The sequence below is a fragment of the Hypanus sabinus genome, unplaced genomic scaffold, assembly GCF_030144855.1.
Source record: "Hypanus sabinus isolate sHypSab1 unplaced genomic scaffold, sHypSab1.hap1 scaffold_476, whole genome shotgun sequence".
Lineage (NCBI taxonomy): Eukaryota > Metazoa > Chordata > Chondrichthyes > Myliobatiformes > Dasyatidae > Hypanus > Hypanus sabinus.
Window position 1 is genome coordinate 143,180 of NW_026781347.1, and position 25,339 is coordinate 168,518.

The window sequence follows — 25,339 nt, forward strand, 5'->3', positions numbered from 1 at the left end:
TGTTTGAATTTAAACAAATTGAGGAAATCATTTTTGTCAAATTGTAACATGTACCGTATTCAATCCGAATTTGAATTAATCTCTGATACTATCTCACCATATTCCTGTATTTCCTTCAGTATTTTGTCCAACTCTGGAACACCAATCCAGATTTTCACAAAGGTTTCCCACATCACCCTCCGGGCGCGGGAGCCTTTCTCCATCACCAGGCTCAGGAGGAGTTTAGAACTGTCCGCCAGCTCTCCCTTATCAGCGAGATCGGAGATTTTCTGTGAAGAGTAACGGTGAACATATTGGGGACTGACAGATTCACACAGAGAATGAGAAGTAAATGATGTGCTCTGCAACAGGATCATACTGAGCAGTCACCCGGACGGGTGCTGATCCTGTCTGGACATGGACTGTACATTCTGAGTGCAGAGCACACGGAGGGATATTCACCGGGAACCTGGTCCACCAGTCAATGAGATCTTGGCTGGTCTGTGACAGGTTCATTGATGTGGCTCCAAATCCATAAATAGTTCCTCACCGGATTTGTCCGTGTAAAACAGTAATCAGAAAATAACGATCACAGACGAAGAAAGAAAACAGGAGGGCTTTAATAACAGAGTGAGTTGCAGAGAAGTTTCAGAAAATATGATGTGATTCATCTCCTTAATCTGCCAGTGTCCAACATGACAGCAGATTACCGGCTGACACCTGATGCCTTTGCTTTGCCTTTTCCAGTGGAGGTTTATTCAGTGATTACACATTACAACATGGCAGTATTCCCCGATCCACACTGTTTGCAGTTACAGATTGTAACGGAATCATCTCCACCCAGAACAGAACACATTCAAGCTCCTGTGGCACCCACAGATGATGTCCCAGTTCTCACTGTCATCCTGCCATCATGCTGCACGTTCTTCCCAAACCAAAACTTCCTGTAATATTTCAATTTAATACTGTAAGCCCACACAACTCAACTCACTCTGAACATTGAGGGGATACCCACCATTCCGCGGGGTCTTTTCACCCCTTTCTATCACTGGTTCAGATTCACATGTCTGGGATTGTATGTACAGTATTTATTTCCCAGTTGTTCCTTTATCTAATATAATATCTGATGAGTCAGAGTTCCGGCACCCATCAGTCCTGTGATTTGCAAAAATTCAAACTCATTCTCTCTCCCACTCACCCGATGTTCCTGTACACTGAACTGATTCTTGGCCATTAACGCCAGGTTCACTCCGTGCACCCCTCCTTCCATCGCCTGCTCCAGCCTGTCCCGGTAGATATCCGTCAACCGCAGCAGCTGGGAATCGTCACAGCTTGCCAGGAGCTTGGTGATCACTGAGCTCGGACCTGTGAAGGAAAATAATTAGGAGCATTAAAGAAATTTCAACACCATACTGGGTAGTAACTTTCTCTCTGGAACCTGAAGATCACAACAAAACACGGTCCGGGGGGGGGGGGGGGGGGGGGGAGACACGTGATGACGTAGGATCGAGACGCGGGAAACCAGCTCTCCCGTAAAAAATCAGTAAATTAATGTTTACGTGAAGAAAAGTTAGTAAATACTTTCTAAAAGTTACATAAACTACTCCGGATTGTTTCAAACTGTGTCTCACAAACAGAAGATGAAGAAAACTACTACCGTGAAGACAACACAAGTTGGAACTGAATCAAGGGCCGCTGCTGCCAGAGAACCGGGGCTCAGGTACATTTCACCTGCGGTGATACAGAACAGGAAATTGCGGCAACATCGCCCATTTCCAAAGAAAAAGACCAAGAACTGCGCAAACGCGAAGGAAGGAGCATGCGCAAACGCGAGCACTTGAACCACAAATCCCAGTACCGATTGAAACCGGAAGTGAAAGTGAATCTGCGGCAGATTCAGATTCTCTGGATAAATCAGACGAAGATGGAGGTAAAAGTTTTTCTGGAAATATAGAAAAAACTTTGAGGCAAATAATCTGTAAATTAGAAAAAAATTAAACGCATTAAAAGAAATCAAAAAAAGATAAATATGGAGATTATTTTTGATAAAATGATAAAAAGACAGGACAAAATGGAAAAGAGAATTATAGACTTGGAAGCCACAATGGAAGACATGGTTGAAAGAATAAATAAAACGGAAGATAATATCTCTGCCTGGACATTAGAAAGAAAACAATTGTTGGAAAAAGTGGATAAGCTAGAAATTTTTAGCTGACGAAACATTATTAATATTGTTGGACTTAAAGAAGATATAGAAGAAGAGGATCCAATAATTTTTTTCAAAAATGGATCTCTGAAAACTTGGAAATGGAAGAAGAAACTCCAATTGAAATTGAAAGGGCTCATAGAGCCTTAAGGTCAAGACCTTAAACTGATCAAAATCCATGATCGATTTTGATAAAATGCTTAAGATACCAAGATAAAGAAAAGATCCTGAAGGCGGCTGCCCAATGTGCCAGAAAGAGTAAAGGGACATTGGTGATAGAAGGGAAAGCAGTTCTTTTCTATCCTGATATGTTATGACCTTTTGAAGGGAAAGAAGGAATTTAACCCTGTGAAAAAAGTTTTATGCGAAAAGGGTTATAAATTCATAATGCGTCACCCATCAACACTGAAATTTTTTTTGGAGGATGGAAAAATATTTTTTACCGATTATCGAGAAGCGGAGGAATTCGCACGAAAACTCCTAGTTATTCGCTAACTACACATAGAGGTTTCCAAGTGTAATGGATTAAAGATGAAGACAGAGACAGTGAATGGAATTGATGGACATTTAAGGATGATACAAAATAAGGATAGCCAAAATTTGAGAAATATTAATTGCGAGTAGTATTTTTTCTTTTTTTTTTCTTCTCATATATATACTTTTTTTGTCATGGGGGAGCTGGAGGAACTTTGGATCGATTGCTACGGGATTCACGTGTGTAATCATGGCGATTGCCATGACCCGTACAACAGATAGGGGTAATGTTGTGTTCTTTTTTATCCACAACATTAGTAGGGGGGTATTTTGTTTTTTTACTTTATAATCTATTTTTCTTCTATTTCTTTTGGCCTGGATGATCAGTGGGGCGCACATAGCAACATGGAGAATTTTTAAAAAGATTCTCCAAGGTACCACGAAAGTTGAAAGATTAGGTATTGTTATAGATTGGAGTAACCCAATTAAAAATAACGACTAATTTACAAAATTTTCAAAGTTTTAATGTTAATGGGCATAATGGACCGGTGAAAAGAAAAAGAATCTTAACACACATTAAAAAAATGAAAATAGATATACCTTTTTTACAAGAAACACACTTAATAGAGAAAGAACATCAGAAATTAAAAAGAGATTGGGTTGGAAATGTTATTGCAGCTTCATTTAACTCATAGGGGAGAAGAGCTGCAATTTTGGTTAATAAAAATTTACCAATTAAAATACAAAATGTATTAATTGATTCGGCGGGGTGATATTTAATTATACATTGTCAATTTTTTTCAAGAACTATGGACTCTTATGAATATTTATGCACCACATGAAAATGATGTAAAATTTATACGAGGTCTGTTTGAATTTGGTTAACGCACATGACAAAATATTAATAGGTGGAGATTTTAACTTTTGTCTAGGTCTAGTTTTAGATAGATCAACAATGGTTGTCACAAAATCAAAAGTAGCAAAATTAACTTTAATATTGATGAAAGATTGATATATGGAGAAGAATTAACACAAAAGTAAGAGATTATTCATTTCATTCAAATAGACATAAAACTTATTCAAGAATAGATTTTTTCCTATTAACGAATATTCAAGACAGAGTGAAAAATATGGAATATAAAGCAAGAATATTGTCAGATCATTGATAATGACAATGATAATGATAGATAAAGAGGAATCAATTTATAGATGGAGATTTAATTCAATATTAATAAAACATCAAGATTTTTGTGATTTTATGAAAAAGCAGATTGAGTTTTTTTTAGATACAAATTCACATTCAGTTGATTATAAATTTATATTGTGGGAAGCAATGAAGGCATATTTGAGAGGTCAGATAATAAGATACTAATAAAATTAAGAAGGAATATATGATAGAAATTGATCAATTGGAAAAAGAGTTTTCAAAATTAGAATAAGAATCTCAAAGATATATGACAGAAGAAAAACGAAGACAACTTGTTAATAAGAAGTTACAATAAAATACACTTTAGATATATCGAACAGAAAAAGCAATTATGAGAGCAAAACAGAGATATTATGAACTAGGTGACAGATCACATAAGGTTCTTGCTTGGCAGTTAAAAACAGACCAGACTTCTAAAACGATAAATGCAATTCGAACAACAGTAAATAAAATTACTTATAAACCTTTAGAAATTAATGAAACCTTTAAGAATTTTTATTCTGAACTGTATAAATCAGAACCACAAAATGATAATGTCAAGATAGAAAGGTTTTTATCACAAATAGCTCTTACAAAATTGAATTCGGAAGAACAGAAGGGATTAGATATGCCTTTTACATTAGAAGAGGTCGAAGAAGCTCAATGATCATTTCAAAGTAATAAAGCCCCAGGAGAAGATGGTTTTCCGCCTGAATTTTATAAAAAGTTTAAATATTTATTCATTCCTCCTTTTATGGAGTTAATACACCAAGTGGAAAGAATGCTTAAACTTCCAGAATCTTTTTCAACAGCTATTTTAATAGTATTGCCAAAAAAGATAGAGATCTTTTAAAGCCAACATCATATAGACCTATTTCCTTGTTAAACACTGACTATAAAATAATAGCAAAAATCTTACCTAACAGATTATCTAAATACTTACCAAAATTAATACACATGGATCAAACAGGATTTATTAAAAATAGACAATCGGCAGATAATGTAACTCAGTTATTTAGCATAATTCATTTGGAACAAAAGGGGGAGGAAATGAGTGTGGCAGTTGCTTTAGATGCAGAAAAAGCATTTGATAGATTGGAATGGGATTTTTTATTTAAGGTATTGGAAAAATATGGATTAGGAGTATCCTTTATAAAATGGATTAAAACATTAAATACTAATCCCAAAGCTAAAGTAGTGACAAATGGTCAAATGTCAACACCATTTCAGTTAACAAGGTCAACTAGGCAAGGTTGTCCATTATCACCTGCTTTATTTGTGTTGGCGATAGAACCATTAGCTGAATTAATTAGAATGGACCCAGATATTAAGAGTTTCAGAATTAACCAGGAGGAATACAAGATTAACTTATTTGCTGATGATGTTCTGTTTTATTTAACAAACCCATTGTACTCGTTGCGTAAATTATCCTCTAGATTAGAAGAATATGGAAAAATACCAGGCTACAAATTAAATTGGGATAAAAGTGAAATTTTACCTCTTACTGAAGGAGACTATAGTCAATGTCGATTAATAACTCAATTTAGATGGCCGATAAACAGGATAAAATATTTAGGTATAAGAGCTGATAATGATATAAAGAACATATAAATTAAATTATTTACCATTATTGAAGAAAATTCAAGAAGATCTTGATAAATGGATGATATTACCAATAAAATTAGTAGGTAGAGTAAATACCATAAAAATGAATATATTCCCTAGATTACAATACTTATTTCAATCACTACCAATACAATTACCCCAGAAGTTTTTTCAAGAGTTAAATAAATATGTGACGAAGTTCCTTTGGAAAGGTAAGATGTCAAGAATATCGTTGGAAATTTGATCTAGGAGGGTTACAACTTCCAAATTTTATTATAAAGCAAATCAACTTAGATTTATTGCATCTTTTTTTGAGAAAGATAGACTGGCATGGATTAGAATAGAACTGGATTAAATGGGAAAAAAAAAACCATAGGATTTTATATATAAATGGGAATCTAAATGGATACGGGAAAAGAAAGAATCTCCTATGTTAAAACATTTGATTGATTTCTGGAATAAGATAAATGTTGATGATGAGATAAAGAACTCTTTATTAGCAAAGAGATCTTTAATTCAAAATAGACTTATTCCTTTTACAATGGATAATCAAGTTTTATATAATTGGTTTCAGAAAGGGATTAGATATATAGAAGATTGTTTTGAAGGAGGTATATTAATGTCATTTGATCAATTAAAGAATAAATATAAAATATCAAACAACACTCTTTTATGTTACTTCCAATTAAGGGCTTATTCAAGAGAAAAATTGGGTCAAACAAAGTTATTGCCGAAATCTAATGAAATAGACACATTAATTCAAAAAGGAAAAACTAAAAAAAATATTTCTTGTATGGATAGTTTGATTCAAAAACAGGCAATTAAACAAGGAATCCATAAGTCAAGACAAAAATGGGAAATTGAATTGAATATTAAAATTGAAGAAACAAATTGGTCAAGACTATGTCTTGATATTTAGACAAATACAATAAATGGCCGGTTAAGATTAGTGCAATATAATTTTTTACATTAATTATATATTACACCACAAAAAATAAATAAATTAAACCCAAATTTATCTGAACAGTTTTACCGATGTAACCAAGAAATTGGTACTTTTTTACATTCTACTTGGTCTTGTTCTAAAATTCAACCTTTTTGAACAAATTTAAGAGTTTTACTGGAACAAATTATTGGAAGACAACTTCCACATAACCCAATATTATTTTTATTCGGTGATATTGAAGGGATAAAACCGAAACCCAAATTGAATAAATATCAGAAAGAATTCATAAAAATTGCACTGTCAGTAGCCAAAAAGGCTATTGCAGTTACTTGGAAATTGGATTCATACTTAAGTATAGATCGTTGGAAGAATGAAATTTCCATCTGTATACCACTTGAAAAAGTTACTTATAATTTAAGAGATAAATATGAAGCATTTTTGAAAATTTGGCGCCCTTATTTACAAAAGACAAGATTAAATATATATAGGTGCTCCGAAGATAAAATAATTGGTTATTTGGGGAAAGAAATAAATATATGTACTAAAGTTACTATGAACTCCGGGGAGCATGTGGGGATGTTCCGATATCCAGGCATTCTTTCTTTCTTTTTTTTCTTTTTCTTTTCTTCTATAGGGATGTTAGGGGGAGGGGTTAAGGGGAGGGGGGGAAGGGTAGATATTTTTTTTTCTTTCTGTAATCATTTGAAAACTCAATATTTTTTTAAAAAAACAAAACACAGTCCGAGATATATATATGGGAGAATGGGTTTGGGCCGGAGGGTAGGAGGTGTAGGAGGTGGTATAGATCCATCTGTTGAAGTCTGCTCTTTCGTGTCCCCAGGAAAATACCTCCCTGTTTTGAAAGGACTCTGCTTATTGCTGAGAATATAGTAACCCATCACCATCACTCTCCTGGTACTGCCCATCAACACCGCTTGGCTCTGGGTTACTGTCTGCCTGCCTGGTCAACCCCTTCCTCAGCAAATCTCTGGGATTTCTCACAAAATGCTGCAGGTACTCAGCAGGTCAGGCAACATCTATGGAGGAGAATAAACAATCAACGTTTCAGGCCAAGGACCTTCATCGGACTGGAAATGAGGGGACAGAAATTCGAGATATTGTCACATTACTTTCTATGCCTTGTGGTCCTGATTTGAAATGTTGACTGTTTATTCCTCTCCATGGATGCTGCCTGACCTGCTGAATTCTGCCAATATTTTGTGTGTCTTTTTGTTGGCCGAAACTTTCAGCATTTGCAGAATGTCTTGTCTTCTGGAGTAACTCGCTATTTTAATGTGCATCACAATCTGTTAGAGGAGCAGGAGCAGACGGTAACTGTACTCCTTCCACGTGTGACTGTGTTTTCCCTAGAGATGTCAACTCTCTCTCTCATCTCTCTAGTCAGTTTTCGCAAATATTTGAAGAATTGCCATTATTGAATTAAACCCAGACGGAGAATCCGCTGAGTATTTATAAATTAAAATACTTCGCCAACATACCCGTGTCCTTTCCTGGTGTTGACGTCACTGGAGCTCCTCCACTGCTCGAACCTTGACCCATTTTATGGACAGGAGTTTTCAGTTTTTGCTGCTCTGTAACAGAAAATAACAGGAGGGTCAAACATTATTGGGGTTTAAAACAGAACACTGTTTTGTTTTTAAACTGAGGTGAACACTTCCAAACATCTTGGGCCGATCCACTGAACAAGTGTCATGGCCGGATCCACCTGCGCCCATCCACCCACAGTCACACAATGTCCATTTCCGATCTCTCCATGCATTGTACACTGGACCAGGATTCTCCAGGGTATCTACTCGCTGTATTGCAGGCAATTCCCTTTTAGGAACCAATCTTGTGTCCTGGACCGGGAGTGATGAGCCTCCGGAATGGCAAGCCAGGTTGAGCAGACAGCACCCACTGCTTTGGTCCTCCTACCACTGGTGGCGCTGCGGTGCGCAATGGACAAGTGTTCCAGCAGTGTGGGCAGAATCATTTCTGCTGACGATGAGACTTCTATTCCTCTCGTCACTGGATTATACAGATTTCTCAGTCACAACTGATTCTCACCGTCTCCTTTCAGGTTAATATCGTCTGGCATTGACACCAATGGCAATATATGATTTGTGTCTTTTCAGAAACACTCAGACAACCTGAACAATGCAATCTCACACATAGCACCGTGACATCTTGTCCTGAACCACTATAATTTTTCCGGCAGGACTTTAAAACTATTATTAGCACCAAAACTTGGTTAAGATTTCTTTGAGCTTATCACCTGGCTATTATCAGATAGTTAGTTATATGACACCTTGTTAAACACAATGTAGACACGCCATACATCCGAAACAGTCAGTTCGGAAAAATTGTCAATATAATTAAAACAGAATGATGGAATTATTCAACAAGATGAGAGTATGTTAATATTTCATGTGGAGGACCCTGTATCAGAGCCGAGCCTGTGTGCAGGAGCCATGTATCTGTTCTCTATCAGCATTGTATTCTGCGTTGTGTATTTATGATGCTTTTTTATGGTAACAAGTCGCATCAGTGGGGGTGTGATAAATGCAAAGGGAAACAGTTACATAGTTTGCTTTTTCCATGCAGTACACAGCTGGGGACTGACCGATGTCATATATTTTGTTACTATTAACTCAAATACGATGAATTTATGTTTGGGTACAGTTCAGTTTTATCATTTCAAGATTGTATGTTTACTGATTGCTAATAAAGGATGGACTACATATCACCGACTTTTGTAACAATCATTATTGGAGTTGAGGGAGCATCATGCAAGTGCAACAAATCCACGGGGGGGTCGCCAGCAATGGCAAATTAGCTTGGTTAAATTTCACCGCTACGTTCTCAACAAATGTTTCTCAACCTGCCGATCATTGAAATATTCTGAGATACTGAGTATTTTGCTTCAGTTTTCACCAGTGAAAAGGACCTTGGCAATTGTGGGGATGTCTTACAGTGGACTGAAACACATGAGTGTATGAACTATAAGAAAGAGCATGTGCTGGATCTTTTGCGAGGTATTCAGTTAGATAAGTCACCGGGACTGAACGAGATATACTCCATGCTACTGTAGGAATCGAGGGAGGAGATTGCTAAGCCTCTGACGATGATCGTTGCATCAGCAATTAGGTGGGGAGAAGTACCGGAGGATTGGAAGTTTGCAAACGTTGCTCTTTTGTTCGAGAAATGGAGTAGAGATAACTCAAGAAATTATAGACCAGTGAGTCTTACTTCAGTGGTGGGCCAAATTTAGAGAAGATCCTGAGAGGCAGGGTTTATGAGCATTTGGAGAGACATAATCTGATTAGGGATAGTCAGCCTGGCTTTGCTGAGGACAGGTCATGCCTTATGAATCTGATTGAATTCTTTGAGGATGTAACAAAACACACTGATGAAGGTATAGCAGTGGAAGTACTGTATATGGATTTCAGTAAGAGGTTAGCAAAGGTTCCCCATGGAAAGCTCATTCAGAAAATAATGAGGGATGGGATCCAAGGAGACCTTGCTTTGTGGATCCAGAATTGGCTTGCCCACAGAAGGTGAAGGTAGGTTGTAGATGGTTCGTATTCTCCATGGATGATGGTGACTAACAGCGCTCCACTGGGATCTGTTCTAAGACCTTGATCAGACTCTGTTTGGGAGTACTGTGTTCAATTCTGGTCACCTCACTACAGGAAACAATATGGATGCTATCGAGAGAGCGCAAAGGAGATTGACAAGGATGTTGCCTGGATTGGGGAGCATGCCTGATGAGAATAGGTTGAGTAAACTTGGCCTTTTCTCCTTGAAGCGATGGAGGATGAGAGGTGAACTGACAGAGGTGTTTAAGATGAGAGGCTTTGCTTGTGTCGATAGCCAGAGGCTTTTTCCTCCAGGGTTGGAATGGCTAACAAGAGGGAGCATGATATTAAGCTGTTTGGAAGTAGGTACAAGGGGGATGTCAGGGGTAAGTTTTTCACACAGAGAGGGATGGGTGTGTGGAATGCACTGGCAGTGACGGTGGTCGTGGTGGATAAAATTCGGTCTTATAAAAGACTCTTAGACAGGTACACGGTGATTAAAGGTCTATGCTGCAAGGAAATTGTAGTCAATCTCTAGAGTAGGTTACACAATTGACACAATATTGCGGGATGAATGGCCTATAACGTGCTTTAGATTTCTATGTTATATCATCTTTACATTTACCTACCGAGCTGCCAAGATGATCATCGCTAATCAAATCTCACAGAGATTTCTCAGATCCTGTTGAATTTATTCCCAAGTGCACAAGTACGGGAAGGTGCAGGTACAGAGAAACACTGACTTGTGGCAGCATCACAGGCAAGTACATTCAGATAACACACAGAACAGCAATTATACAATTCTGTGTCACTAACAATATGAGCATACAGTCTCCCACTGTTTGCCCACCGAAGAGGTGAATATCTCTGCTTGCCACCACTGTGGGCTCAGACGTTTCCATAGACGAGCCCCTCATTTCTTTTTCCCGCTGTCAATGGGCTCCTTCCCGCATCCTGCTCCTTGATCCCAAACCGGGGCAAACAACCTCTCAGACTCCATCCTACTCAACCCCTCACACCATATTTATCCTCTCAGTTAATTCACCCTCCCTCCTCCTCCTGCTGGGTTCCCTCCCTCCCCAGGGAGATGGCAGCAATCCAGTGGGCCGAGTGGTCTCCTCATACCTCTCAACGATACATCAGACACCAACCGAAGGAGAAGGTTCTTAAAATCCCCCAGCTTCCCTCAGAGGGATATTGAAATAATTCAAAAAGTGGGGCATTTACTTTGAGATTTGTTCGCTTTGACAAATTTGTTCATGGCGGGAGTATGCGATGACCTCAGCGAGGGTAATGACCTCTTGGATGGTCCATCTCTGTTATTGGGTGTAACCAGTGACTGACATCGCTTCGGACCAATGGGAAGAGTGTAACTCCTCTGTAGACTGTGGGGTGGGGTGGATGATTGATGGAATTGTTACCTTAGATGGTAATGTTCAACCGTCTGTTGAAGGCTGTTCTTTCTAGTCCCCGGGAATATACCTCTCTGTTTGCAAAATACTCTGCCAATTCCTGGGAATATAGTAACCATCACCAACACTCTCCTGGTACTGCCCATCACTACCGCTTTGCTCTGCGCTACTGTCTGCCTGCCTGGTAATCCCCTTCCTCAGCAAATCTCTGGAATATCTCACAAAATGCTGGAGGTACTCAGCAGGTCAGGCAGCGTCTATGGAGGAGAATAAACAATCAACGTTTCAGGCCAAGGCCCTTCATCGGACTGGAAATGAGGGGACAGAAATTCTAGATACTGTTACATTACTTTCTATTCCCCGTGGTCCTGATCCAAAACATCATACGTTTATTCTTCTCCATGGATGCTGCCTGACCTGCTGAGTTCAGCCAATATTTTGTGTCTTTGTGTTGCCCAAAACTGTCATCATCCAGAGAATGTCTTGTCTTCCGGAGTAACTCGCTATTTTAATGTGCATCACAATCTGTCGGAGGAGCAGGAACAGACGGTAAATATACTCCTTCCACGTGCGACTGTGTTTCCCCAGAGATGTTACCTCTCTCTCTCATCTCTCTGCTCAGTTCTCACAAATATTTTGAGAATTGCCATTATTGAATTAAACCCAGACGGAGAATCCGCACAGGATTTATAAATTAAAATAGTTCGCCAACGTACCCGTGTCCTTTCCCGATCCTGACGCCACTGGAACTCCTCCACTGCTCGAACCTTGATCCATTTTGTGGACAGGAGTTTTCAGTTTTTGCTGCCCTGTAACAAAAAATAACAGGAGGGTCAAACATTAATTGGGGTTTAAAGCAGAATACTGTTTTGTTTTTAAACTGAGGTGAACACTTCCAAGAATCTTGGGCCCATCCACTGAACACGTGTCATGGCCGGATCCACCTGCACCCGTCCACCCACAGTCACACAATGTCCATTTCCGCTCTCCATGGATTGTATACTGGACCAGGATTCTCCAGGGTATCTACTCGCTGTATTGCAGGCAATTCCCTTTTTGGAACCAATCTTAAGATATTAAGATATTAAGGGTTTCAGAGTTAACCAGGAGGAATACAAGATTAACATTTGCTGATGATGTTCTGTTTTATTTAACAAACCCATTGTACTCGTTGCATAAATTATCCTCTGGATTAGAAGAATATGGGAAAATATCAGGCTGCAAACTAAATTGGGATAAAAGTGAAATTTTACCTCTTACTGAAGGAGATTATAGTCAATGTCGATAAATAACTCAATTTAGATGGCCAATAAATGGTATAAAATATTTAGGTATCAGAGTTGATAATGATATAAAGAACATACAAATTAAATTATTTACCATTATTGAAAAAAAATCAAGAAGATCTTGATAAATGGATGATATTACCAATAACATTAGTAGGTAGAGTAAATACCATAAAAATGAACATATTCCCTCGATTACAATACTTATTCCAATCACTACCAATACAACTTCCCCAGAAGATTTTTCAAATAAATATGTGAGGAAGTTCCTTTGGAAAGGTAAGATGTCAAGAATATCATTGGAAAAATTGACATGGAAATTTGATCTAGGAGGGTTACAACTTCCAAATTTTAAGAATTATTATAAAGCAAATCAACTTAGATTTATTGCATTTGTTTTTGAGAAAGATAGACCGGCGTGGATTAGAATACAACCAGATAAAATAGGAGAAAATACACCAGAAGATTTTATATATAAATGGGAATCTAAATGGATACGGGAAAAGAAAGTATCTTATATATATAAACATTTGATTGATTTCTGGAATAAGATAAATGTTGATGATGAGATATAGAAATCTTTATTAGCAAAGAGATCTTTAATTCAAAATAGACATTTCTTTAACAATGGTAATCAACTTTTATATAATTGATTTCAGAAAGGGATTAGATATATAGGAGATTGTTTTGAAGGAGGTATATTAATGTCATTTGATCAATTAAAGAATAAATGTAAAATATCAAACAACACTCTTTTTTGTTACTTCCAATTACGGGCTTATTTAAGAGAAAAATTGGGTTCAAAAACAGGCAATTAAACAAGGAATCCATAAGTCAAGACAAAAATGGGAAATTGACTTGAATATTATATATTACACCACAAAAAAATAAATTAATTAAACCCAAATTTATCTGATCAGTGTTTCCGATGTAACCAAAAAATTGGTACTTTCTGACATTCTACTTGGTCTTGTTCTAAAATTCAACCTTTTTGAACAAATTTAAGAGTTTTACTGGAACAAATTATTCGAACACAACTTCCACATAACCCAATATTATTTTTATTCGGCGATATTGAAGGGATAAAACCAAAACACAAATTGAATAAATATCAGAAAGAATTCATAAAAATTGCACTGGCAGTAGCCAAAAAGTCTATTGTAGTTACTTGGAAATCGGATTCATACTTAAGTATAGATTGTTGGAAGAATCAAATTTCCAGCTGTATTCCACTTGAAAAAATTACTTATAGTTTAAGAGATATATATGAAACATTTTTGAAAATTTGGCACCTTTATTAACAAAAGACAGGATTAAATATATAGGTGCTCCGAAGATAAAATAATTGGTTATTTGGGGAAAGAAATTTATATATATATATATATACTAAAGTTATTATGAACTCCGTGGAGCATGTGGGGATCTTCTGATATCCAGGCATTCTTTTCTTTCTTTCTTTCTTTCTTTTTTCTTCTTTTTCTTTTTTCATTTCTTGGATAGGGTGCAGAATTGGACAGAGAAGTGGCAGATGGAGTTCAATACTGATAAGCATGAAGCGGTTCATTTCGGTCAGATTCCATGAAAATATAATATTAATGGTAATACTCCTGTCAATCTGGAGGATCAGTGAGATCTTGGGGCTAGTGTTGATAGAACACTCAAAGCTGATGCACATGTTGACAGTGTTGATAAGAAAGCATATGGTGTGTTGACATTTATCAGTCACGGAATTGAGTTCAAGAGCGTGAGGTAATGTTACAGCTATACAAGACCTTCATTAGATCCCACTTGGGAGTACTGTGTTCAGTTCTGGTCACCTCACTACAGGAAACGATATGGCTGCTATAGAGGGAGCACAGAGGAGATTTACAAGGACTTCCTTTGGATCCAGAATAACAATCATTTTGTTCTCCTTTACACTTGTAAACAATCTTGAATCTTGAACCTTGGGGATAATCCCACGACCAACCACGTTATCTATGCTCCTACTTGATTTCATAAACTCCTACAATGTCACCCTCATTCTCCTGTGGAATAAAGATCCAGCTCAGCCAACCTCTGCCTATGACTCGGCCCTCTAGTCCAGGCAACGTCTTCAGCAATCTCGTCTGCACCCGATCCAACTTGATAGTATTTTTCCTACAGCAGGGTCAACACAACTGTACAGAATACTCTGTGTCGCCACACCAACAATATAACGCCCGAAATCCAGAACTCAATGCCCGAACTGATGAAGGCCAGCATGATTAAATCCTTCTTTTCCACCCTCTATACTTGCACGTCCACTTTCAGTGACTGTACTCTTGTCCTCCCAGGTCGCTCTGTTCCACAACACTTGGTGCCCTCCCATTCACTATACCAGTCCCACCTCGTTTGACTGTCCACAATGCACCATCGCTCTCCTGTCCAAGTTGAAAACCATTTGGCATTGCTCAGCCCATCTCCATAACTGACCAAGATGCCTTTGAAATTCATTGTCACCTGTTGCGTGATAAGCCAGTCTCCTGAATTTAGTCTCCCTGTATGCACATGACTGTGTCGCCACCCACAGCTCTCATCTGCTAATTAAGTTTGTCGATAGCACCGCATAGATTGGCCTCCTCTCAAGCAATAATGAGGTGGCCTAAAGGCAACAGGTCATCCCCACTTCTAGAACCACCCCGCTATAAACTGCAGTGTGAGGAGTTCTCATAATTTCGCCCTCTCCCAGCAGCTACCTACCGAAATGTCGTAACGGGTAGACAGATAGTGTCGATCCCGCCTGCGATGGAATAAGCAAAGCGAATCCTCAGTTCCCTCGGTCAAGGATCAGGAAATCCCCAAGTCTGGACGGATCGGCTTCCTGCTGTTGCAAGCAGTAGCCCGGGGACAGTTCCGAGATGTGGGAAGCTCGCACCTCCCGAGGCTTTGCTGATGATTCGGAGCTGGGTTGAAAGTGTGGCATTTCCGATAACACCTCCAACTGCCCCGGTTTCCCCCGGGACATGCACAGGAAGTTGAAGCATTCAATTAGATGCAGGGAATTATTAATTCTTTCAAAAGTGATTCGCTACAGTTCAATTGTTGAACAACCCAATAAGTTCTCAGTTTCATTTAAGTGGCTAACTGCCTTTGTGATGTTTATATATCAATATCCACAGCTCCTTACTTTGTACTGCGGCTTCAGGTTCTGTTACCACCCTGTCCCAGTGAGGCTGTGTTACGGGTTCTGTAAGTAATGAACACACCCTGGTTAATGTTCAATCAGCTCCGGGTGATAATCATTAACTAAACCCACAACGTTACCAGCGGTTCCCTCCGCCTCCTGTTCCTTAGTACAGGGTACGTTCTGTCTCCAACAAACATCTCCATGGAGATGAAATGTGATCTCAGTGATTTTGAGAGTGGAATGTTTGTCAGTGCCAGAGGGAGCAGTTTGAATATCGCAGGAACTGCTGAACTCCTGGGATTGTCCCGTTCAACAGTCTCAGTTTTGCGGAGAATGGCGCGGAAGATCAGTGAGCGTCAGTTCTGAGAGGGAAAACGCCTTGTTAATGAGAGAGATCGAATGAGAAAAGCGAGATTGGTTCAATCTGCTGGGAAGGCGACAGTAACTCAAATAACCACGCTGCAAATGCATTGTGCAGAGAGGCGTCATTGGACGTGTAACATGTCGAACATTGAAATGGACGGGCTACAGATGTAGAAAACCACGGACATACAATCAGTGGCCGCAGTATTAGGTACGGGACGTGCACAGTACAGTGCCCACTGATATGTGTTTTTGTCAGCCAGAAGTTAGCGATGGGAGATTTGATTACAATAGCATCCCGCATTGACTGTGACCAACGCAGATCTGACTGTGATCTCGGCGCATCAATCCTGCCTCTCACCTGTAACATCTCACTCATTTGTGTATCAAGGGCCACCACGCTGCAGGATTACAATATTAATTGTATGTTGAGGACGGTCATTCCCATGACACACTAGACCCAGAGAGAGAGAAAATATCTCAACTGTCTTCAACTAGCAGTGCCTGGTTTCAGATCCTCACACAAGAGGAACTATTCTGTCCACGTCCCTGTCAAACTCCGCGGGATACTTTATGTCTCATCGAATTTCCCACTCATTTTACCAAATTTCCGCAGAAACAATCATGTACATTGTTATTTTTTAAAAAAACTGTGATGTATACAAACAGGTCTCCCCTGTTTTAAGTCACATCACAAGTCAAGATGACAACAGATTCTTCATAGAAAAACTCACGGGGGCAGACATCTGTCTGGTAATACTTCTTTGTTGGTGCCAGACGGTGCAGTTTTATAGACAATAGACAATAGGCACAGGACTAAGCCATTCGACCCTTCACTGTGATCATGGCTGATCATCCGCAATCAGTACCTCGTTCCTGCCCTCTCCCCATATTCCTTGACTCCGCAATCATTAAGAGCTCTATCTAACGCTTTCTTGAAAGCATCCAGAGAATTGGCCTCCACAGCCTTCTGAGGCAGAGCATTCCATAGATCCACAACTCTCTGGGTGAAAAAGTTTTTCCTCAACTCTGTTCTACATGGCCAACCCCTTTTTCTTAAACTGTGGCCTCTGGTTCTGGACTCCCCCAACATTGGGAACATGTTTCCTGCCTCCAGCGTGTCCAATCCCTTAATAATCTTATATGTTTCAATCAGATCCCCTCTCATCTTTCTAAATTCCAGTGTTCCGGTGAAAACACTGTCATTCAAGCGTGAAGAAAGTTTAACTCTTTGTGGTACAGGGAAGAGTGATAGAACCAATGACGCAATGTAAACTCCATTAGCTGGGGTCTCGAAGGTCGTCTGTTCTTTTCTCCATGGACGCTGCCTGGCCTGCAGAGTTCCTCCAGCATTTTGTGTGTGTTACACAAATTTCCAGAATTTACTGAATTTCTCTTGTTTGAGAGAGATCGGTGACGGGTCACTGCCCCGTTGGATATTTCATATGTCACTACCGGGGTGAAAGATGCTTTCAGCTCGCACTCAGCAGAAACCACACTGGAGAGTATTTGTGGCTGACGGCAAAGACGTTGTTTCTGCATTGTTTCTCTTAATCCGTTTGGACAATAATTCACTCGTTAACATGAACATGTCAGGACTCCCTTCTCCCACTAAATTCTCTCCCGATCCCGACCAAAGCCGAGCCTCACTGTAAACGCTGAATAATAGACAATAGACAATAGGTGCAGAAGTAGACCATTCGGCCCCTCGAGTCTGCACCGCCATTCTGAGATCATGGCTGATCATTCACTAGTCCCTGGTTGTCCCCATATCCCTTGATTCCCCTATCCATCAGATATCTATCTAGCTCCTCCTTGAAAGCATCCAGAGAATTGGCCTCCACCGTCTTCCGATGTAGTGCATTCCACACCTGCACAACTCTCTGGGTGAAGAAGCTCTTCCTCAACTCTGTTTTAAATAACTGACTTATTCTCAATCCATGCCCTCTGGTACTGGACTCTCCCAACATCTGGAACATATTTCCTGCCTCAATCCTATCAAATCCTTTAATTATCTTAAACGTTTCAATCAGATCCCCTCTCAAGCTCCTCAATTCCAGCGTGTACAAGCCCAATCTCTCCAATCTCTCTGCGTAAGACAGCCCTGCCATCCCAGGAATCAACCTAGTGAATCTACGCTGCACTTCCTCAACTGCCAGAATGTCCTTCCGTAAACCTGGAGACCAAAACTGCACACAATATTCCAGGTGTGGTCTCACCAGGGCCCTGTACAAATGCAAAAGGACATCCTTGCTCTTGTACTCAATTCCCCTTGTAACAAAGGCCAACATTCTATTTGCCCTCTTCACTGCCTGTTGCACTTGCTCATTCACCTTCATTGACTGGTGAACTAGGACTCCTAGGTCTCTCTGCATTTCTCCCTTACCTAACTCTACACCGTTCAGACAATACTCTGCCCTCTTGTTCCTGCTTCCAAAGTGGATAACTTCACATTTATTCAAATTGAATGACATCTGCCAAGTATCTGCCCACTCACCCAGCCTATCCAAGTCTCCCTGTATTCTCCTAACGTCCTCTTCGCATGTCACACTGCCACCCAGTTTAGTATCGTCAGCAAACTTGCAGATATAGTTTTCAATGCCCTCATCTAAATCATTGACATAAATCGTAAAGAGCTGTGGTCCCAATACAGAGCCCTGTGGTACCCCACTAGTCACCTCCAGCCAGTCCGAGAAACACCCATTCACTGCTACCCTTTGCTTTCTATCTGCCAACCAGTTTTCTATCCATGTTGAAACCCTGCCCCCAATGCCATGAGCTCTGATTTTACTCACCAATCTCCTATGTGGCACCTTATCGAATGCCTTCTGACAATCTAGGTACACAACATCTAGGCTTACCCTCGTCTAACATCCCTGTTACACCCTCAAAAAACTCCAATTGTACAGAATCACAGACAACACTTACCTCTGATGTTGTAACCGGACGGCGTTCAGTGTGGTCCCGGGAAATCACAGACTGACTATTCGGGTGACCGACAATGTTCCTGCACCGGTGTGCTCACCCTGTACGGAGAGTTGAGTCGGAGCTGCTGCTCCCGAGGACACTCGGCTGTGATGTGTCCGCCGCTCATTACAGATGGACAGGGCCGGGTGAGCCGGGGTGCAGCGGGACTGCCGCAGTCCGGGTCACACTAACTCTCACCGGCTCAGGACGGGTCTGACAGCGGGAGGGGGCGGGAGTGGTCACTCATTACAGATGGACAGGGCCGGGTGAGCCGGGGTAGAGCGGGACTGCCGCAGTCCGGGTCACACTAACTCTCACCGGCTCAGGACGGGTCTGACAGCGGGAGGGGGCGGGAGTGGTCACTCATTACAGATGGACAATGCCGGGTGAGCCGGGGTAGAGCGGGACTGCCGCAGTCCGGGTCACACTAACTCTCACCGGCTCAGGACGGGTCTGACAGCGGGAGGAGGTGGGAGTGGTCACTCATTACAGATGGACAGGGCCGGGTGAGCCAGGGTAGAGCGGGACTGCCGCAGTCCGGGTCACACTAACTCTCACCGGCTCAGGACGGGTCTGACAGCGGGAGGAGGTGGGAGTGGTCACTCATTACAGATGGACAGGGCCGGGTGAGCCGGGGTAGAGCGGGACTGCCGCAGTCCGGGTCACACTAACTCTCACCGGCTCAGGACGGGTCTGACAGCGGGAGGGGGCGGGAGTGGTCACTCATTACAGATGGACAGGGCCGGGTGAGCCGGGGTAGAGCGGGACTGCCGCAGTCCGGGTCACACTAACTCTCACCGGCTCAGGACGGGTCTGACAGCGGGAGGAGGTGGGAGTGGTCACTCATTACAGATGGACAATGCCGGGTGAGCCGGGGTAGAGCGGGACTGCAGCAGTCCGGGTCACACTAACTCTCACCGGCTCAGGACGGGTCTGACAGAGGGAGGGGGCGGGAGTGGTCACTCATTACAGATGGACAGGGCCGGGTGAGCCGGGGTAGAGCGGGACTGCCGCAGTCCGGGTCACACTAACTCTCACCGGCTCAGGACGGGTCTGACAGCGGGAGGAGGCGGGAGTGGGGTCAATGTAGCAACCCTAAAGAGGAAAACAAACAGGCTGCGTTAACCTTTCTGTCCGGGTTTCCGTGTGGATCTCTCCTTTTTCTTTCATCGCAACCAGTGGGGCGGAGTTTCTCTGTTTAACTCAGCCATTCCCAGGCTGCGGATTTGATCCAGCCCGGATCCTGGGAGGGTCTCATCTCCGCCCCGTGTGTAAACAAGACTGCCCGGCGTAGGTACAGTTTCAGTTCAAGCGTCCCTTACCTGTTCAGGTACTGGGAGCCGCCTTTATTCTGAAATTAAACCAAGCACGTTCGGCTATATATATTCAAACTCAAATGGAATAAAACTGTTCAAAACTGCTCAGGAAGGAAAAGTTAAACTCCAGATGTTTCGATCAAACAGAAACACAAAGGGGATGTTGGGCCCCCTAATGAGTATTAAGACGATAAGACCATAAGACATAGGAGTAGAATCTGGCCCATCAAGTCTGCTCCGTCATTTACCCATGGCAATTGAGAGGGAGAGTTCAGATTGCTCACAATCAACACAAGAACAATCGATGCATTCCTCTGAAATAAGGAACTCTGAAAAGGGAACAGATGTTTACAGTACAGATGCCGCCCCCTTGCTTTGAAATAAGTGCCATTGTTCTAGAGCTGATCTTAATCTTTACCTAACCTGTGGAAAATGTAAATCATGCCAGCAGGAAGCAGTTGGAACACAAAAGGCACCAGAGCCAGAAATGGCTTAAAAAATATCTCCCTGATCACTGATCCAATGCACAGACAACTGGTTGTCTGAAAATAGAGATCCGAAATAAATATCAGAAGCGGAATTATTCTCACCTTAATTCCGCAAGTATACTGTGTGTCGTTTCTTACAAATAGCTCCGCCCCCCGCCCCACAGGGATCTCTCGAAACCATGGCAACACACAGGGTGCTGGAGGAACTCTGCAGGTCAGGCAGCATCTGAGGATGGGTGTAAACAGTCGGCGGTTGGGTCGAGACCCTTCATCAGGACTGGAGTGGAAAGGGGAAGAGGGCAGATGATTGACTGATTTGGAAGGTGCGGCTTGTTGCTCTGTGAGACTCGGTGCTCAGGGTCTGCGAGCAAGCAGCTGCCTGTCCGGTCACATTCCACAGAACAGGGAGCGGCCGTTCCGCTGAAATCAAATCCAACCGGTTCGACAAAACACTGTCATTCAAATGTGAAGAAAGTTTAACCCTTTCTGCTACAGGGAAGAGCGATAGAACCAATGACGCGATGTAAAGTACATTAGCCGGTGTCTCGAACGTCAACTCTACTCGTTTCCATAGACCAGGGGTCGGCAACCCGCGGCTCCGGAGCCACATGTGGCTCTTTTACCTCTGTGCTGCGGCTCCCTGTTGCTTTGGGAAATAATTGGTCTTTTGCAGCATCCGCGCCCATGGGGGCCAGGTTGAGGGAGGCTTAAAAGCAAGGCTGTTTAGTTCGAATAAAGTTATTCGACTGCAGTTTACTGACTGCGTGAGCACACCGCTACAACGTGTTTTTATCGCTATTAATATACGTCACCACTGCCAATACATGACACCCGTCAGTGCGCGATTTCTTTAATTTTTCGATCCAAGGTAGGCCAACTATGGAGAATTCTAAAAAAAGAGAAATGACTGAAGAAAACAGAATGTTTAATGATACGTGGACAGATTCATTTGCTTTCACTGCTGACGAGACTGGTTTACCAGTATGCTTAATGTGCAATGAGAAACTACCAAACAACAAATAGTCAAAAATCGCAAGACTTTTCCAGAATAAACACGCAGCCTTTGCTCAAAAATATCCGGATGGAGATGAGAGAAAAAAAGCCGTTTCGGAACTGATGCGGAAGGTTGATCTGAGCAAAAATCATTTCAAGCAATGGATGAAGTCCGGAAAACCAACGACATACGCTAGTTATATTGCCGCTCAGGAAGTAGTCAGGCACGGGAAGCAGTTTACAGATGGTGAATATATAAAAGAATCTTTCATTGAGATTTCAGAACATCTATTCACGGACTTTAAAAACAAGAGTGAAATTGTGCAGAAAATCAGGGATATGCCCCTCTCTGCAAAGACTGTCAAAGACAGAACCATAAAAACGGCAGAAGACATCACAAGACAGCAAATTAAAGACATCAATTCAGCTGTGGCCTACTCGATTGCCTGTGATGAGTCTCAAGACAAAGGTGATATTGAACAAATAGCGCTGTTCTGCCGGTATGTAAACTCTGCCGGGCCACAGGAGGAACTGATTGAGTTGATACCTCTAAAAGACCAAACACGGGGGGAGGACATCTGTGAGGCTGTCTTGAATTGTTTAAGAGCCAAAGGAATAAAGACTACCCACCTGGTGTCAGTAGCTACTGATGGGGCACCGAATATGACGGGAACGCACAAGGGAATTGTGGCTTTACTGCAGAAGTCGCTGGACAGAAAGCTGCTGATTTTTCACTGCATCTTGCACCAAGAGGCACTGTGCGCTCAATCATTTCCTCCGGAATGCACAGAAGTAATGGATGTTGTCATTCAGATTGTCAATAAAATAATGGCAAATCACCGTCAATTCCGTTTGTTACTGGACGAGCTGGAAAGCGCATATTCTGATCTCCTGCTGCACAACAAAGTCCGGTGGCTGTCCAGAGGGGAGGTGCTGAAACGCTTTGTCGCGTGTCTGGAAGAAGTGAAAACTTTCCTGGGCAGCAAAGGGCTGGAAAAGCTACACTTCATGGTAGACATGACAGCGCACCTGAACACGCTGAACACAGCTCTTCAGGGGAAAGGACGTACAGCCCTACACATGTTGGAGGAGTTTTGGCATTCGAGCGCAAGTTGACAGTGCTTGCCAGAGATTGACAGAAAGGCACTTTGTCTCACTTCCCCAATTTGAGAGAGTTCAAACAAGGTCACGACATGATAAGTTCGGAGTATTTACATTCTGCAATCATCGCAATGCAAACATCGTTTGGGAAACGCTTCTGTGAGTTCAGAGAGGAAAAAAACACATTATCCTTCCCGGTCACTCCCCCAAGCATCGATTCATCTCTACTGAATACGACTGCATTGGCAGGTGTGAGTAAACCTGATCTTGAGATGGAACTGGCCGAAATAGCCGACAAAGACATATGGGTGTCCAAGTTTAGACGCTTGACAGCAGACCTTGAAGATGTTGCCCGTCAGAAGGCCGTTCTTGCTCAGAATCACAAATGGAGTGATATAGAAAACCTCCCTAAACTGGACAAACTTGTGTTCGAAACATGGAATGCTATCCCCGACATTTATGTAAACATTAAAAAGTATGCGCTTGGAGTCCTGTCGATCTTTGGATCCACATATGTATGTGAGCAGGTGTTCTCCAACATGAACTTTATTAAAAACAAACATCGTGCACGCCTCACAGATGACAGCTTGCGATCCTGTGTAAAGATGAAGGTGACGTCATACAGCCCTGATGTGCAGATGCTGTGCGCTGAGGTCCAGGAGCAGAAATCCCATTAACCAAGTATGATACATATTTTAATTGCCTATTATTTTAGGATTATTCATATTTTTTCATTGTTCAGTGAAATAGTCCTTTTATTTTTCAGGTTGACAGCTGGCTGACGTTATTTTTGGTTTGCTGCTGGCGGAAAATTTAAGTTCAGCGTTTTTCATAAATACAAGAAGAACTCAAATAGACAATGAGTATTTTACTTAAAAGTAACCTTCAACCCAACATCTTTTTTTCGGAGTTCAAAATGTTTTTGTTGCATGCAGAAATATAATTTCGTTTTCTCTGCAGGGGTTCATCAATTTCATAAATGCAACACATTATAGTTTGTTTATGCATAGCATAAAGGCAAAAAAAAACATTGTATGCAGTGTTATTTCATTTTAAATGTCAAACGGGTTTTGCGGCTCCCAGTGTTTTCTTTTCTGTGGGAAACGGGTCCAAGTGGCTCTTTCAGTGGTAAAGGTTGCTGACCCCTGCCATAGACGCTGCCTGGCCTGCAGAGTTCCTCCAGCATTTTGTGTCTGTTTCTCGGATTTCCAGCATTTACTGAATTTCTCTTGTTTGAGAGAGATCGGTGACGGGTAACTGCCCCGTGGGATATTTCGTATGTTGCTATCAGAGTGAGAGATGCTTTCTGCTCGCACTCAGTCGGGGCTGGTGTTGTTATTCTGTGACTCACAGCGCGATTTTCCGTGTGCAAGCTGCTGCCTGTCCGCAGGACGGATTCTCTGCTGAAACCACACAGACCAGTTCGACACTCCACTTCAACTGCACCAAGCTGGCTTGATATTGTATTTAATCACTTCTGTTACAGAAAATACAGCAACAAACACCCGATAGTAGGGAAAAGAAAGTTCCCCAGTGTCTGAAATCTGAATAACTACCTGTTACAATTGCTACCAGAGTTTGTGAGATTCCAGCATTTAATTTTACCCTAAGCTCCCATCATTTGTAGTTTTAATATCATATTTTGCGCTTTAATTAGATAAATTGCTCTGTGGCATTCTCCACTGCGACGTCCCGAACAGTAAAACAGTAAACTCTCACGGTCTCTCTGTTATTCTGAGTGGTGACTTTTTATTGTGTGTGTGTGTGTGTGTGTGTGTGTGTGTGTGTGTGTGTGTGTGTGTGTGTGTGTGTGTGTGTGTGTGTGTGTGTGTGTGTGTGAGAGAGAGAGAGAGAGAGAGAGAGAGAGAGAGAGAGAGAGAGAGAGAGAGAGAGAGAGAGAGAGAGAGAGAGAGAGAGTGTGAGAGTGAGAGAGAGAGAGAGAGAAATCAGAGAAGGAACCCGGCCCTGCCCTGTGGGACATTCTGGATATCATTATCCTTGAGCAAGGTTCATCCGCATCGACTCAGTACAAACCGCCCTAGAAAATGTGTCTGACTGAAGGTGACTACGTCGTTTCTTTTAATGCATTTGGTCAATAACTAGTTCATTGAACGTGTCAGAACTCCCTTCTCCCATTGATTTCCCTCGCACTCCGAACAATAGCCGAGCCCCGCTGTAAGCGCTCACTGATCTGCAGAATCGGAGACAACATTTACCTCTGATGTTGACACCGGACGGGGTTTATCGCGGTCCTGGATACCCGATCATGCACCGAGAACTCAGGCGGTGCT

General features: G+C 41.7%; 1 protein-coding gene across 18 annotated transcripts in view; it reads right to left on the reverse strand.

Annotated features, from left to right (window-relative positions):
• The window catches only part of LOC132389111 (NACHT, LRR and PYD domains-containing protein 3-like), a 65,933-nt gene that overhangs the window by 19,128 nt on the left and 21,466 nt on the right, over window positions 1-25,339 (reverse strand). For 10 of the 18 annotated variants that reach the window (XR_009510422.1, XM_059961551.1, XM_059961552.1 and 7 more), the window contains 6 exons: window positions 19,112-20,245; window positions 15,821-15,880; window positions 12,103-12,195; window positions 7,896-7,988; window positions 1,178-1,344; window positions 98-269 (listed from right to left, as the gene is read on the reverse strand). Coding sequence is in view for 17 of the 18 variants with exons in the window: in XM_059961551.1 (XP_059817534.1) it covers window positions 98-269; window positions 1,178-1,344; window positions 7,896-7,988; window positions 12,103-12,163 (493 nt within the window). In the remaining variant the exon portion in view is untranslated. Of the gene's footprint in view, window positions 1-97; window positions 270-1,177; window positions 1,345-7,895; window positions 7,989-12,102; window positions 12,196-15,820; window positions 15,881-19,111; window positions 20,246-20,276; window positions 20,302-25,339 lie in introns of those variants that run through there. The other 8 variants (XM_059961559.1, XM_059961555.1, XM_059961547.1 and 5 more) reach the window with 5 other exon arrangements.